This window comes from Bubalus bubalis, chromosome 9 (genome assembly GCF_019923935.1).
Source record: "Bubalus bubalis isolate 160015118507 breed Murrah chromosome 9, NDDB_SH_1, whole genome shotgun sequence".
NCBI classification, from domain to species: domain Eukaryota; kingdom Metazoa; phylum Chordata; class Mammalia; order Artiodactyla; family Bovidae; genus Bubalus; species Bubalus bubalis.
The window spans coordinates 109,336,883-109,354,273 of record NC_059165.1 but is presented as its reverse complement, the minus strand read 5'-3'; the positions used below and the strand labels follow the sequence as shown (position 1 = coordinate 109,354,273).

At 49.0% G+C, this 17,391-nt stretch overlaps 1 protein-coding gene across 1 annotated transcript in view; it reads left to right on the top strand.

The window, feature by feature from the left end:
* Positions 1–4,959: 4,959 nt before the first annotated feature.
* Positions 4,960–17,391, top strand: part of GFPT2 (glutamine-fructose-6-phosphate transaminase 2) — a 45,676-nt gene continuing 33,244 nt past the window's right edge. Inside the window, exon 1 of the mRNA XM_006080750.4 lies at positions 4,960–5,335. Within this exon, the coding sequence (XP_006080812.3) occupies positions 4,975–5,335 (361 nt within the window). The 5' untranslated portion in view covers positions 4,960–4,974. The remainder of the gene's footprint in view (positions 5,336–17,391) is intronic.

Below are 17,391 nucleotides of genomic sequence, written 5' to 3'. Positions count from 1 at the left end.
GTGTGCCTACGTGGGATGAGCAGAAATCTGAGATTGCATCAAGCACTGGATGTGGGATGGTAGTGAGTGGGGGGCAGCAGGCCCACCCCATGGAGGCTTTATGGTCAAGACTGGTGATGATAACACCTGCATGACACTACCCAAGTTCAACCTGTGCCAAGGAATGCAGTGTTTCAAGCTCCATATTTCAGATAAGCATCTCCTCAGAAACAAAAGGGTACCAGATTCACCTTCACTCTCCTGCTGCTCTGTGCCCTGGAAAGCTGGCCTTCATCTGGGGTCCCAGGCCCTCTGACTTCTAGTTGGCTCTAGAAACCAAGCAGGAGGCCTGGAGTTGGGGGGTGCAGTCAGGATAGCCATCCTCTCCCCCACAAGGCCTTCAGTTCTGTCTGGCAGCCTCTCCCACAGCGGCCCTCTCTGACACCTGCTCTTCCATCAACAATGGTTAACCCTTAAAATTGTTTTTACTCTATATTTCCTAAATGAATATATATTTCTTCTGGAAGAACAAAGCTATAAAGATTTATAATTAGCCCTATTTTTTTTTTTAATTAACTTACAATTATAAAAGAATACATGAGTTCACCCTTGTGGCAGACCTCTTTTGGCAGGGGAGAGAAGGTGAAACAAGTTCCCCAAGGAATTCCTCAGCAAAGTCACCTCTGTGTTGGCCTAGCCTGTGCTGAAAGGGTGGTCTTGTCTTTCCTCAGAGCTGCAGTGTAGTTGCGGGGCGGGCTGGGGTAGGGGGTGGTGGTTGGAGTAGAGACACCTGGTGGCCAAAACTTGAGCTGCAAGTTTTGAGCTCCCCCTTACCCATGCCCTAGCCAAACTTCTGAGGCCTTCCTACCCCAGGCCCTTACTCTGAGGAAAGAGTCCTACCTCACTTTCCCTCCTGGCTCAAGGTTTCGGCTGTCCCTGAACTCCCGTCCCAGGTCAGTCTCTTAGACTCTCCCCATGGGCCTTTTGTACACCCCAGTCATCAGCTCAGTTCAGTTCAGTTGCTCAGTCACGTCGGACTCTTTGCAACCACATGGACTGCAGCACACCAAGCTTCCCTGTCCACCACCAATTCCTGGAGCTTACTCAAACTCACGTCCAGTGAGTCGGTGATGCCATCCAACCATCTCATCCTCTGTTGTCCCCTTCTCCTCCTGATTTCAATCTTTCCCAGCATCAGGGACTTTTCCAATGGGTCAGTACTTCTCATCAGGTGGCCAAAGTATTGGAGCTTCAGCTTCAGGAACAGCCCTTCCAGTGATTATTTAAGACTGATTTCCTTTAGGACTGACTGGTTTGATCTCTTGCTGTCCAAGGGACTCTCAAGAGTCTTCTCCAGCACCACAGTTCAAAAGCATCAATTCTTTGGCGCTCAGCTTTCTTTATGGTCAAACTCTCACATTCATACATGACTACTGGAGAAACCATAGCTTTGACTAGATGGACCTTTGTCGCCAAAGTAATGTCTCTGCTTTTTAATATACTGTCTAGGTTGGTCATAGCTTTTCTTCCAAGGAGCAAGCATCTTTTAATTTCATGGCTGCAGTAACTATCTGTGGTGATTTTGGAGCCCAAGAAAATAAATTCTGTCCACATCTGTTTGCCATGAAGTGATGGTACTGGATGCCATGATCTTAGTTTTTTGAATGTTGAGTTTTAAGCCAGCTTTTTAACTCTCTCCTTTCACCTTCATCAAGAGCCTATTTAGCGAAGAAGTTCCTCTTTGTTTTCTACCATAAGGATGGTGTCATCTGAATATCTGAGGTCATTGATATTTCTCCACCCCACTCACACCCCATCCGCATACCCCAGCCTATCAGGAGGGAGGTGATGAAAGGTCAGTGGGTGACTACCTGCCCCCCCCACCAGGTCTGATCTCATCTCTTGCTGCTCCTTGTTCTCCTCACCTCAAATCTGAGCTGAGGCTCAGCCAGCACCGAGGCAGGGTACTCCATCTAAGTCATGACATCTGGGTTGTCTGGCCCGTGCTCCCTGAACCCCATCTGCTGTGGAGACCACTCAAGGTCCCCCTAGAATCTCATGCCTTTCCCCAGATGGAGTGATGCCATGCAGGGCTCCCAGCTCCAAGCACATCCCTAGCTTCGTGGACATGCCCCTGAGGCCTGGGAAGCAGTATATTCCACAGCTCTGGGCAGGGTTGGGTCTGGGCAAAAGGAGCCAATATCAAGGTTTTCTTGGCATTTCTGCTCCCAGAAGAGTACAAAGAAATAAGTAGGAAGAGGTCATCACTCCAAGCTGTCCAGGGGCCACAGCCCAGCTGGGGCAGTTGGAGACTGGTGGAAAGGTCCTTGATGGAAGTCCCTGGGAGCAGGTGACAGCCCAGTCAGGACTTCTGCTGGAGTCAGAGAGTGGCTTTCATCATACCATGGACCCTGAAATCCTCTCTAGGCTCTGGAAGAAATGTCACAGCTGGGAAAACAGCTGAACAGGGCTGGTGGCCAGGAGATAGCAGGTACCTTCCATGTCCCCCAGAACAGCCACAGGACTCAGAAGAACTGTGTATGGGGTGCAGGAGAGCAGATCTTTGGGCTGTTTGGGAGAAATCAGATCAATGAGCAAATCACCTGACTTTAAACGTTGACTTGAGGGTGAAAAAAAGTGCAGAAAACGAAGCCCTGTCTGTGTTTGCTGTTTGCAAAGCCAGGGTAAGCTCCCTGCTGGCCACAGGGGTCACTCCTCGAAAGAGCTAGCCATGGTGATCAGCCTGGGCACTAGACAACCAGCACTTACCAGGAGTGGGCTCAGGGCCCTGCTCCACCAGGCCCTGTGGGCTTCTGGCTCCAGCTACCCAGGCTCACCCTTCTGGAAGCACAAGGACAGGGGCAGGCTGGGGAAGGGATCTATGGTCTCATATACTCCCTCCTGAGAGGGACCAAGTTGAGTCTCTTGATCCAGACCAGCCCCCTGGCTCCTGGCTTTGTGGCTTTGGTCAGATTGCTTAATTTCACCAAACCTCAGGGCCTCCTGAGCTGCCCCCACCCAGACAGGTCCTGGACAAGGTGAGACCAGGAAGGGGCTCCAGTCAGCAAGACCTTATGTGCTAGGGCCACCAGCTACCTAATTGTTCCCCTGAACCTCCTCTGGATCCCAGTTCCAACAGGTTGAAGGAATTAGGGTTAGACTTAGTTGCAAATGACAAAAGTCACTTCAGAGCGCCTCAAGTGAGGCACAGGAATTTATTGAGCCCTGATATTAAGAGGCCTAGGGAAAGATTGTGGCTTCAGGCTGAGATGAAACCGGGGGCTCCAAAAATATGTATCTTTCTCCATCCTAGGGATTTGCTTTGCTCTGGGTCCTTTGCTGTCAGAGAACCTCTCCCCACTCAACCCTGAAGGTGACAAGAGGGTTCCTGGCATCACCAGTCTACCCTCTAGCCAGCTGGACAAGGGATAAGCTCATCTTTTCTGTTGACCTCCCTCATGTCCATAAGCAGATTGTCAAGGGGCCAGCACGGGCCACACATTGATCCCTGAACCAACACCCAAGTTACCTATCGGTTATGTGGCCAGCCCCAGGCCACTGTCCTCCCAAAAGTCTCCCAGGGACTGGCCCCCAAAGCAGGGCAGCACTGCAGATACCTCTACAGGGGTCCTAGCATTCATGCCGTTCACCAGAGGGAGCTGTGAATTCCTGGGGAGGATAAGGGACAGATGTGGACCCTGCTAGGACTTCAGGGCTCCTGGTGTCTTGGTTCTAGCAGAGGGCTTAATAATATCACCCTATTCCCACCTCAGTTACAGAGGGTGGAGGTCAGTCTGGGGCAGAACAGCCTCATCTCCCAACTCAAGTTCTAGCCCTCAGCCACAGGATCTTTGCACATATCAGTACCTCCCTTCTTGAGTCTGTTGACTTCCTCTGGCAACTGCCCCGGCTCTGTACTCACTTGCAGCAGCTGGAGTCCAGCCCCTGCCTAGTTCCAGGCAGCCTGGCACCCTCCACATCAGCCAGGTCTGTCCCCTCTCCCTATATCCCACCTGGAACTGCCCAGCTCTCTGTGACACTGGACTAAGTGTCTGCCTCCCCACCACTTTGTAAGCACCAGGAGGGCCCAAGCTAGATCTACTTTTACTCATCTTTAGGTCCCTACTACTAGGACAGGCACGAAGCCTCCTGCTCAGGAAAGAGGGAAGGAGTGAGTGAAAGTGAGAGCCCACTGTGGAGGGGGAAAAGCACATGTGGCAGCTCCTGAAAACCACCTGTTTTCCAGCAGCTTTACTCCACCAACCCCCTCCTCACTGTTGCTCAGCCTCAGTTTTCTCAAAGGTCCAATGGGTACAATAAACACATCCTCCTGCCAGAGCCTGCAGAGTCTTGTGACGCTAGAGACAGATTACATCAGGAAAACTGTTCTAGACAAGACGTAAAAAGCTTCGTTTCCCTCCCCTCCCCTCCCCCCAATACGACTGAAGAGTATCTGTTTAGAATTTCAGAATTTTTTTTTTTTTTAAGTAAAATAAAAAACACCAGATGGCCTCAAAGTACTCAAACGTTGGGCCAGTTCTCGTGACCTTCCTCGGGAGACCAAGCTGAAAATGCAGAAGGGAGAGGAAGGGAAGGCCAGGAACTCAGGCTTCGGTGACTCACTTTGGGGCCAGATTACGGTTCCCGAGATTAGACCGGCCGAGCGCAGGCCAGCTGCTCCGAGAAGTGGGCCAGCACACCTCCGGGACTGGGTGGCTTCCTAGGCTCCCCCAGCTTTGCTCAATTCTTGGGGAATCCCGGCCTCCGATTTCCGGCTCTGCAGTAAATCCCAGGTTCAAGTTCTGACAGCGCCCCCGCTGCCGGATTTTGGCAAAGTCCCACTCCATCTCTGAGCCTACCTGTGCGCTGAGAGGGATCCAGCACGCAGAGGGACGCACACTAGAAACGCGGTTTATTATGCGGGACATAGGGCTCTGTGACTTACACTTGATTAAATGACACCACATTACATCTCGGGAGGCGAGTTTCATTGCTATGCCCATTCTACAGACGGGGAAACTGAAGCACAGAGCGACTCAGGCCCCTGCGTCTCGATCTGAACTCCGTAAGCTCGCTGCGACCACCAACCTGTTTTCTGCACCCACGTGTTACAGCCGGGGAGCCGCCCCTCGCCTGCGGCTTGCAGACTCCCTGGGGCCGGGTGCCCGCCGTTGTCACGACAACCGGCGGCCAATGGGGAGCGGACAGGCGGGAAGAGGCCCCGCCCCGCCCCCGCCCCTGGCGGCGGGCTCCCACTATAAGGGCCCGAGGCCGGGGCGCGCAGGGGAGTATCGGCGGTTATCGGCGAGCGGAGACCGGGATCCAGGAGGGGCACAAGGAGCAGCCGAGATGTGCGGTGAGTGCAGCTCCCACCGCCGCGGCGGCCGCGGGCTCCGGAGTCCCAGCCTCTCACAGCCTGGGCCCGAGAGCCGAGTGCCTGGGACTGAAGGCGGCGCGAAATGGGGGCGCCGACTGAGGAGGGGCTCTCGCGGACTGGGCCTGCCGCCGAGTTGGTCGTCCCACTGCGGGGTGAAGGAGGGGGTCGCCTCACCCTAGTCTGCATCCCACAGCGGGGAAGGAATTGGTCCTGTCCTGGGCCCTCGAAACACAGAGGTGTGTTTCCTCTGCACCTCATGTCCAGTGAGGAAAGCTCCCCCAAGTCTCCCACAAAGGCGACCAAACGCAAGCTAGCGTGCTCCCCGGGCTCGGGGTGCCCATCCCGCCTCTCCATCTCCAGCAACTGAGGAGAGGCGACCACACCTGCTCCGCCCCGGAGGTGTGGGGAGCGGCCCCTGGTGCGCTCGGGAAGGGCCTGCGCGTCCTCCTCGCGTCCCAAAGTGAACTTCTTGTCCCTAGAAGGGTGGATTCCGTATTGTCGCCCCTTTATTGCAAAAAGCGCTCGACGAGGCGCGGGGAAGGAGCAACACCAACCCACGAGCTTCGAGCGGAATCTGGGAGAAGAAGCCCTAGACTGGGAGAGGGCTGGGGCCCCCCACCTCTTGAGTACCGCGGTGACCCCTTAACGGTGGGGAGGGCGGCCCGGCCCGCCGCGCGCATCAGCGATCCCTTACTCTCCTTGCTGGGTCGCCTCCCTGCTGGGGACAGGGCTGAGAACTTCTGCTGGGACAAAAGGTCACTGTGCCTTTTTTCTTTTTTTTTTTCAATTGAGTGGGATTCAGTTACCCATTTCAGTCTCCTGTGGGTGGAGGACCTGTTGGAACGTTTGAAGCCATGAAAGGCCTCTGTCTGACTTTGCTGAGGGCTACTGGGGTGGAGTGTGCCAGCGGTGAGCTGTGGGCCAAAGTCTGTACAGGCCTTGTTTCTGAGGCCAGGCGCTCCTGTAAAAGTGAAAAAGGACCGACTGACGGAGGAGCAGGCAGCCGACTTTTGGGATGCAGCCTGCCCCAGGCCAAACAGACATCAATTTAAATTCCATAACTCTCAGCAAAAATGTCAAGATTCCTGGGCATCATTGGTATTGTATATAATGGGCTGCCTGTAGGCCATTCTTGGGGAGAGAGAGAAGGCAAAGGTGGCAATTTTGCCAAAAGGCTTTGGGTTCCAAACTCCTTAGTGTGGCATTCAAGGCCCTTGGCCCCCTGGTGGTCTTAGAGCCAGACTGGTACACTGAGATCCTCCCACTGGGCCTGCCCCTCTAGCATGAGCAGCTTCTCCCTCCTTCTTCCTCTCAGATGCCCTTCTGCCCTTACAACCACCTTAACTTTCCATGTCAACTTTGGTTTGTAACTAACCCATCAGGGCTCCACACTGGTACACCCCACCCTCCAGCCCTCAGTGAAGTCAAGTCTTGTGGAATTCCTGCCTGGGAAAGTTGTTACCTTTTCTTGTAGCCAAGAGAAAGTCTTAGCTGGGCGCTAATGTGTCTTTTCAGAGAAGGCAATGGCACCCCACTCCAGTACTCTTGCCTGGAAAATCCCATGGACAGAGGAGCCTGGAAGGCTGCAGTCCATGGGGTCGCTGAGGGTCAGACACGACTGAGCGACTTCACTTTCGCTTTTCATTTTCATGCATTGGAGAAGGAAATGGCAACCCACTCCAGTGTTCTTGCCTAGAGAATCCCAGGGACGGGGAAGCCTGGTGGGCTGCCATCTATGGGGTCACACAGAGTCGGACACGACTGAAGTGACTTAGCAATAGCAATAGCAATGTGTCTTTTACATATTTCTGATTCTTGTGCAGAGGAAGCTGTCCTGGGCTCGGAGCTTACAGCAATAGTGGGCTGGAATTGAACCCATTGGTTTGGTTTGTTAGTGTTTTTTTGGATTATTTTATGGTCTGTATATATATGGCAAGTGATACTGGTTTTCCTTTATGTTTGTTTTCCTTTTGTAATGAACTTGTTTAAGTTTTGGAACTTTTGTCAAATTTATAGAAAAATATTCAAGAAATGATTGTGCGTTTGATACCAAGATAGTGCAAAAATCACGAAGGTGCTCCTGGAATAAACCAGTTACCCTCTTCACTTTACATTCAGGGAAATTGAGGCCCACGGAAATCTGTGCACATCTTTGAGCAGTTGTTTTCTCTGGACTGGCTGTGGCTCCACTGGGATCTGCCACCTTGAAGCCATCTCAGAGCTCAGATCTCTGGAGCTGGTTCTGCAGGGGTCAGCAGGAGTTGAATTAGAGGTCTTTCCTTATCAGTTGCTGATGACCAGGCTCACAGTGGCTCCTGATCCCCCTTCTCTTTGCTGCTTCTCCCACAGGAAGCTAGACCCAGTTGTAGTTGACCCTTCGCGCACTATGCAGATGACCCTCAAAGTTTCAGTGAACTGAGAAGTTTAGCCTGGCAGCCCCATGCCAGACCAGCAGACAGACATCTTTCTGTTTGGTGCAGAAGCAGAAACTTTTTTTTTTAATTACTGTACTTACCAAGCTACACAATAGGGAGATTTCACATAGTTAGGTAGGATTTTGACTTCCCTTGAAAAAACCCAAAGATGAGCAACTCTGAGTCCATGTTTCTGAATAGTTTACAGTGGCCCCTGGAATGACAGGTGCAGACTCCCTTGTTCTCCCACGCTGACTCAGCTGCCTCACTCACAGATGTTACCTGATGGCCCCCATGCAGTCTGAGCTTGGGACCCCAGCATAGTGGAGACAGGGACACTGACTTTCCCCAGAAGAGAGGGAGGGACCTGGGACAGTGCCACAGGCCTGATTTCAAGAATGAGCTCTGCAGAGAGAAGAGGGTGCTAGGCATACCAGACTGAAGGCACAGCATATGCAAGGGCATGGTGGCATGCATGCGTGGGGATTTGACAGAAAGAATTGCATGTCCTGTCTGTGAATTCTTAAATCTTCGCTGTCCTTCATATATATGTCTGTTTGTGCTCAGTCATGTCCGACTCTTTGCAACTCCATGGACAGTAGCCCTCCAGGCTCCTCTGTCCATAGAATTTCCCAGGCAAGAGTACTTGAGTGGGCTGCCATTTCCTACTATAACCATATATGTTTAGTAACCTTTTTGTGGGCCATTATTCATCCTACTACAGTTGGATTCTTGCTTTCAGATGCTTTCCCTAATAGTCCAGTATTGCCGATTCCACATAGCCACAGATTGTCCAGATAGCCAGAAGCATATTGACCAGAGGGCTCCTGGTCAACACCCAACTCCTCTGGTCCCAGCACTCCACTCTCAAACTAGAGCCACGGCAGTCAGAAGGTGAACACGGGCATCAGTTAAATATCCCTTCCTTCACTGGCATCATGCTACATACCCAGTTGGACCAAGTAGTTTTCATACTTTCTCTCAAAGTCAGTTCCCATGTCATATAGATAATGTGCATCTTGCTCTCCATGCATGTAGGTAATACCCTTTTCACCTACCTCTTTCTGCAAGACACAGGCATGGTTTTATTCCCCAGAATCAAGGCAGGCCAGGACACACACACACACTACACACACCGTCTGCACAGGGGTCTTTCAGGAGAGTTTGTCAGGTGCTTATGGGGGTTTGCTTGCCTCTTGTCTTAGCTGAGGAAACAGCAAGTCAGGGAGATTACTTGACTCAGGAGAGCTCATCTTTCTGTCCCAAAGTTCTTTCGGCTCTCAGAACCCTGTCATATTTGACACTCCCTTCCTCCTTGTAACAGTTAAGTTCATGAATGGATACCTCAGAAGAGACTGGGCTTGAGTTGACAGAGCACAGACTCGGGGGTCAAGTCACCTAGCTTGTTGCCTCTCCAAGTTACAGGAATCTTGAGAAACAGAACCCCCTACCCAGTGATGTGCAGATAAATGTTAAACAACTCTTTAGCTCTTTAGTTCATCAGTTTCTGTGGTAAGAATACTCTTACCATGGCTGATTTCAAGTAGGTCATCAAATATGAGGTCCCTGAGCTTAGCCCTGGGAAGAGATGCACACAGTTGGTCCTTAGGAGCCAGTCTTAGCAGCTTCCGAACACCAGCGCCCCTACCTGTGGGACTTTTCTGGCACTCTCATGTGGAGGGCTGCAACGAGGCCAGCAGAGCAGGGGCTCTGCACAGGCTGCTACCCTCGTCCTCCTCCTCCTGCTCCTCCTCCTCTCCATCATCATGCCATTTCCCCTTCAGTCTTATTCATCAGGGGTTTCCCGAGGTCCAAGAAACCTTCTGAAGATTTTGTGATATAAGATTAGCAAATGGGGCTTTTTAAATTGAGTTTACTTTTATATTTAGCAAAAATTTGCTTATAAAAGAATAGGAACTTGAAGTTACAAACACTCTTGGGAGAAAGTTCTGAAGGTATATTAGATGCAAAGCCAAGTAATTTCATCTAGTCATCTGCCTCTTTAATTTTCAAAGGAAATGTTTCACTGTAAAGAAAAGGAAAAAAAAAAAAAACAGTTTAGCCAAATATGACAGTTTGAACTTTTTTCTTGAAAGTTTTTCAGTACAGAGTATTTATGTGTTGCTTCCCCTTTGTATTGGTGAAATGGTGAAATGCTAATGCCACAGGGACACCACGAGTTTTTTGTTAAAAAGAAAAATGCCTTGCTCACATTTACCATGGAAAGCAGAGTCTCCTATTATTCCAGGGGTTCGAGTGCTATAGTAACTTTAACCCTGGGAGTCCCGAGGAGGCCTGAAGTAGAGTAAGGCTGTCCCCAGAGGAGCCAACCCCCTCCTGACCCTGAGCCAGGCCTGGGGGCTCCTCTGCCTCTGCTTGAGGACCCAGCTGTGGGATCTTGTGCTTCCTTCACACCTCCGTCTTTACTCACTTTACTCTCACTCTGCAGGGAAGCAGCAGGAATTGTCCTCCCGGCTTCATGAATAAAGTAGCCTCCCCTGGTCTGCATGAGGGAGGCCTGGACATCCAGAGAGTCCAAAGCCCCCTCTCGCAGTCCTTGCTCTTGGCCTGGTGGCCTCCATCCTGGGGGGCCTCACCTGGACGAGTATACTCCTACCTCCCCTGGCATGCCACACACACATACACATCTGACACTCAAGCACAAACTCACACACAGGTACTCACTCACACAATACACACCCAACACACATACCTGACACTCAAACACACACATACTCTCTTACACATATACACACACCCCACACACACCACACACACACAGGAATTCTATGAGGCAGAGATCTCACTGGCCGTGTCTTCCAATTTAGGACTCAGAATATTATCTAATCTCTATGAGGCTCATGGACTAAGGACATCAGATGCTTCAATTCTGAAAAGCATTATTGGTAGTAGTGGAAAGAGCAACCTCTGACTGGAGGATGCCAGCCTGGCTGAGTGGTGACATAGCCCTAAGGGAGTAAGCCCCTACCCTGTGTGAGGTACAGGTGGTACTCTGTCTGGGACTGTCCACCCTCAATCATAGGGCAGTGCTTTTCATTGAGAAGCTGACCCTTGGAAAGATGGAGACGTTTTCCAAAACTATAGCCACAGAATCAGAATATGGACCCCAATCCACCCTCTGTGAACTTAGGCCTTCTTCCCTGATTGTCCAAGCCCCAAACGACCCCTCTCCCCATCTGGTACCCCTACACTCCAGGGGTGGTAGGTTCCAGGAGTTCAGTGATCCTAGTTCTGGCTAGAAATCTAGAGACATTGCCCCTCCATCTGGTCATTGTTATAATAACAAGTTCACTTGAAGGTTTGAAGCACCCCTGCCTTCATGGATAGACCTCTGTGGTGCCTTTGGTCCTGAGTCCTTAGATAATCTCTCAAGCCGTATTTGAAGGGAGCATTAGAATTTGCAGACCCCCAAGGTGGACTGGGCCAAGGGGTCACAGTTCCTCTCAAAGGGCTTGTATTCGCAGACCCCCAAGGTGGGCTGGGCCAAGGGGTCACAGTTCCTCTCAAAGGGCTTGTCTGTCTCACATCACATGTACAGTCTTTCCTGGAGTCCTTCTATGTTTATCTGTGTTTTTCTCCCTTTAGAACCTTTTCTCACTCTTCTCATCAGTTTTAAGAGTGGGACCCTGAAAACACAAAAAACCTTCAAATAGCCAAAGCAATCTTGAGAAAGAAGAATGGAAATGGAGGAATCAACCTTCCTGACTTCAGGCTATACTACAAAGCTACAGTAATCAGGACAGTATGGTACTGGCACAAAGATAGAAATATAGATCAGTGGAACAAAATAGAAAGCCCAGAGATAAATCCACACACCTATGGACACCTTTTCTTTGACAAAGGAGGCAAGAATATACAATGGAGAAAAGACAATCTTTTTAACAAGTGGTGCTGGGAAAACTGGTCAGCCACCTGTAAAATAATGAAACTAGAATACTTTCTAACACCATACAAAAAATAAACTCAAAAATGGATTAAAGATCTAAATGTAAGACCAGAAACTATAAAACTCTTAGAGGAAAACATAGGCAGAACACTGTCTGACATAAATCACAGCAAGATCCTCTATGACCCACCAGAGTAATGGAAATAAAAGCAAAAATAAACAGTTTGGACCTAATTAAACTTAAAAGCTTTTGTACAATGAAGGAAACTATAAGCTAGGTGAAAAGGCAGCCTCCAGAATGGGAGAAAATAATAGCAAATGAAGCAACTGACAAAGAATTAATCTCAAAAATATATAAGCAACTCCTGCAGCTCAATACTAGAAAAATGAACAACCCCATCAAAAAGTGGGCCAAAGAACTAAACAGACATTTCTCTGAAGAAGACATACAGATGGCTAATAAACACATGAAAAGATGCTCAACATCACTCATTATCAGAGAAATGCAAATCAAAACCACAATGAGGTACCATCTCACACCGGTCAGAATGGCTGCCATCAAAAAGTCTACAAACAGTAAATGCTGGAGAAGCTGTGGAGAAAAGGGAACCCTCTTACACTGTTGGTGGGAATGCAAACTAGTACAGCCACTATGGAGAACAGTGTGGACATTTCTTAAAAAACTGGAAATAGAACTGCCATATGACCCAGGAATCCCACTGCTGGGCATACATACCGAGGAAACCAGAATTGAAAGAGACACGTGTACACACCAATGGTCATCGCAGCACTGTTTACAATAGCCAGGACATGGAAGCAACCTAGATGCCCATCAGGAGATGAATGGATAAGAAAGCTATGGTACATATACACAATGGAATATTACTCAGCTATAAAAATGAATACATTTGAGTCAGTTCTAATGAGGTGGATGAAACTGGAGCCTATTATGCAAGAGTGAAGTAAGCCGGAAAGGAAAACACCAATACAGTATACTAACACATATATATATGGAATTTAGAAAGACAATAACAACAACCCTATATGCAAGACAGAAAAAGAGACACAGATGTAAAGAACAGATTTTTGGACTCTGTGGGAGAAGGCAAAGTGGGATGATTTGAGAGTATAGCATTTAGACAAGTATATTATCATATGTAAAATAGATGACCAGTGCAAGTTTGATGCCTAAAGCAGGGCACTCAAAGCTGGTACTCTGGGGCCACCCAGAGGGATAGGGTAGGGAGGGAGGTGGGAGGGGGTTCAGGATGGGGGGACACATGTGCACATGTGGCTGATTCATGTCGATGTATGGCAAAAACCATCACAATGTTGTAAAGTAATTATCTTCCAATTAAATAAATTTTTTAAAAAAGACCCCAAAAAGCTGTTTGGAGGCTCTGGATGCCAGGATGGGAGAGTGGGCACAGGATATACCCTGAGCTGCAGTGGTTGGGCCAAGGCAGCCTCTGCTCCAGGACTGGGCATTTCTCCAACCAGCTTGGAGGGATTTTGCCATCCCTCTTGGGCAAGAGAGGGAGGTATGTAGTGAGAACCAGCCTTGCTGTGGCTTGCCTCTGCCCTGTGGGGAGGGGGCTGGATGGGAAGAGAAAGCTGGAGTCAGAAAAAGGAGTGTCCCATGGAGGGGTTGACCTCCTAGGGGTCAGGGGAGGGTGTATCAGGATGGCCTGGACCCCACCAGGGAGTTCTGAGTGTGTCCATCAACAGCCAGGGGGGCATCTCCCCACAGGCCAAATCCCATCTGGTATTTCTCATCGCTTGGGATAGGATTCTGAGACAGGTCTTATGCTAATTTGGGGGGCAGCAGTGTTAAGCCACCTGCAGTCAGGTACACCTAGCTGTGAATTACTCAGCTCTTTGGCCTTGGAGCCAGAAATGCCCTGTCTGTCCGTGGGAGCCACAGCCTGAGCATAGGCATTGTGAGGTTTAGATAAAATGAGATTGACGCATGGGAAGGCTTCATAACTGATCGTAGTAATGGTTGTGATTTACTTTGCAGCCCCTTCTGGGATCCTTCCCCAGGACGTGGTCCATTTATCTAGAAGGCTGTCCACTCCAGCCCTAGGATGCTCATAGTACATGGTAGCTGGGGGTGGGTGTTGCTGGGGCATATGTCTTTGTGCTTGATTGTCTTGGGATTACCTCGGGAGCAGTGCCTTCCTGCCCTGGTGAAAGGAGCTAACATGCAGGGACATCAGGCTCAGCACTACCTACCTCTCTGGCCTTTCTGTCCCCAGTGTTTACACGTTGGGGTTCTCGCTGCTTGTGCATTGAGAGTGGCTGTCTCCAGCCCAGCTCAAAGGTCACCTTCTCTAAGATCAACTCCCTAAACCCGTTCATTTATTGATGCATTTATTCATTCAAAAAACTAGTTATTGAGCATCTAAAATGTACCAGGCTCTGCTCTGGGTTCCGGGCAATGAATAAGCAATGGATAAGACAAATAAACAAGACAGGTGTGGTCTCCATCCTCATGAAGTTTATAATCTGGAAGGGAGTCAGACAGAAGACAAGAAGGGAAGTGCTATATGAGAAATAAAGGGCTATGTGACTTTTTAAAAGTTGGGAGAGGGGACAGCCTACAATAGGCCAGGTGGGTGACCTGTCAGCTGGCACCTGCAGGATGAATTGAAGCCACCTCTTCAGAAAGCCAGTCCCAGAGTCCTCTGCCCCTTACCCACCTCTCAGCATCTGGCCTCTCTGCCTGCAAATCTCCTGAGCGGGGAGGGTGGTCCCTGTGTACCACGTCCTCTCATGACTCACCCTGCAAGGCCCCCTGACTGGTCCGTCTCAGCAGCACCTAGCTCAGTGATGTGGCCCCTGTGGGTCAGAGAAATGTGTATGGGATGATTTACATCTTAATCAAGTTGTCACCAGATCACACATTTGGTTTAACCATCATTTCTCCAAGGAGAAAGCCAAAAACAAGTAACAGTAAAATGGTACTATTTTCCTTGTGGTTTTATTTAATCATTTTTCAAGAGCTTCTTGTATGCCCTGTGCATACCTGCATTTGTGCCACATGCTCCCCAGGAGGAAGAAGCTCCTTGCCTGCTCAGTTTTCACAGACACAGACACGACTATGCAGCAGATACTGTTCCTGTTGCTTTACAAAGACTCCTGTGAATTCTCTCAACAACCCTGGGAAGCAGGTGCTGCCATCACCATGCTCCCCTGGGAGCTCAGTGACTTGCTCCAGGCCACACAGACAGAACAAGGGGTGGGCTGGGATTTGACATCAATATTTGGCAAAGGCAGCAGGTGGTATCTGCTACCTTCTGTGCTTCTCACTGTCACAGACTAGTGAGCAGGCGAAAGAGGAGTCACTCAGGTGGCTGTCTTTTTCCATATGAGACTGGCTGTAAGACAGTGCTTTCTCCCTTGCTGAGGCTACTGTTCCTCCAGGTGAGCAGAGCTGGGGAGCTACAGTGAGGTCAAACTGGGCTAGATGACAATCTACCCACCACTCTCAATATATATAGCAGCACATGGTAAAATACTATATGCAGGCAGACGGCAAAGTATCCTGACTGTACAAAAAGGACATATGCAGTGGAAAAGAAATGTCTACCTTTTGTCCAGCATCCTCATCAGAGGCCCCTGGGTCTCCCAGAAATATTCTACGCGTCTTCCTGCCCCACCTTTACACATACTCTGCAGGCCACTTTTTCGCTTGACACATCTTGGAGATGTAGCTTGTTTTCCAAGAGAACACACAGCTTTCCCTTATGCTCTGTGTAGGGCTGCCTGCCTGTGGCCCTGCAGTGGCCGTGTGTGGCTGTGCCATCACTTACTTGCGCCCTGCCAGGCATCAGGCTGTCCCCAGTCTTCAGCTACTACAAACAGCTCTGAGCAATGATCTTCATACGTGCACACTTGAATCTCAGCACAGATATCTGCTTAGATACATTCCTAGAAGCGCAGAAGCTTGATCACCAGATGTGTACATTTTAATTTGAGAGATTGCAAATTGCCTTCCAAGAGAATGCACAAATTTAAACTCTTATTGTCAAAAACTGGTTGATCTTAACTGATTTCATAGGTAAAAAATGGATTCTCTCTGCAGCTCTTAGTGCTGATGGAAGGGATTCCAGAAGGGAAATCAGACATGAATAGCAAGCAAGATTCCTAAGCAAGAAGCTTTGTATTATATTTCATTATTTTTAAAACAGTAAGAGCCTCATGGAAGTGCTGGTTTATTCGCTCTCATCTGGTAGCATGCAGGGAGAGTGCAGCCAAGAGCAGAGGAGAGAAACAGTGCTTAAAAGAACTTACTGAACACATGTTGGTATGCTAGAGATTTCATGTTAAAAGTTAGATTTATGCCTTCTTGCGCAAAAACCTTGAAAACCACTTCTTGGCAACCCCTCTCACCACAGTAATCAACCAAACAGTGTCTGAGTGGCTGCCAAGCCTCCCAACTGGGTGTGGACACAGCTGGTGCTCCTAAGGGCCAGGACCCTTCAGCCATTCCAGCTTGTTCCAGCCCATCAGGGACTGTGGAGCAGCAGTCAAGGCAGCCGCAACCAAGGAGGCTATTGCAGATCTCAGAGCCGGAGATGTATATGTGCCTGACATGAGTTCAGAAGTGAAGTGTGACCCAGAGGAAGGGGAATTACAGGGGGGAATTGGAGAGCAGAGCCGTACAGCACTCTTTGGGAAGAGCATTTTGGATTTAAAAGAACTGGCCTGTGTGTGGGCCTTTGTGTCATTTGCAGTGGCTGTTAGCTCTGTTTTGTGAGGTGCAGGTATAATTCTAGAACAATTCCCAAGGTGCCAGGAAAGTTTCGCAGTTTAAAAGATACAAAAATGGTTTAGTGAGTTGCTCCGTCCTTCATATAACCATCTCTCATAGCTATGTGCTCTTTACATTGACTGGAATTTCACTATATCCCTCCAGGGAACTTCCTGCCTTTTTTTTTTTTTTTTTTTTTTTTTTCAGAAAAGTTAATATTATGAAAAGTTTTACCTAATCATAGATTTTGGTGATGGCTACACAACTCTGTGAATATACTTAAAAACCATTGTCTTATACACTATTTCAAGTGTATAATATTATGGTATGTAACTTAAGAGAAATGCTGGACTGGATGAAGTACAAGCTAGAATCAAGATAGGAGGAAGAAACATCAACAACCTCCACTAGGCGGATGATACCACTCCAATGGCAGAAAGTGAAGAGGAACTAAAGAGCCTCTTGATGAAGGTGAAGGAGGAGAGTGAAAGAGCCGGCTTAAGACTAAATATTTTTAAAAAACTAAGATCATGGCGTCCACTCCCATTACTGCATGGTAAATAGAAGGAGAAAAGTGGAAGTAGTGACAGATTTCCTCTTCTGGGGCTCCAAAATCATGGTGAATTGTGACTGCAGCCATGAAATCAGAAGACGATTGCTTCTTGGCAGGAAAACGATGACAAACCTAGGCAATGCGTTGAAAAGCAGAGACATTACTGATAAAAGTCCATATAGTCAAGGCTATGGTCTTCCCAGTGGTCAGGTACAGTTGTGAGAACTGGACCGTAAAGAAGGCAGAACGCCAAAGAATTGATGCCTTTACCTGTGGTGCTGGAGAAGACTGCTACAAGTCCCTTGGACTGCAAGATCAAATCAGTCAATCTTAAGGGAGATCAATCCTGAATATTCACTGGAATGTCTGATACGGAAGCTCTAGTATTTTGGTCATCTGATGTGA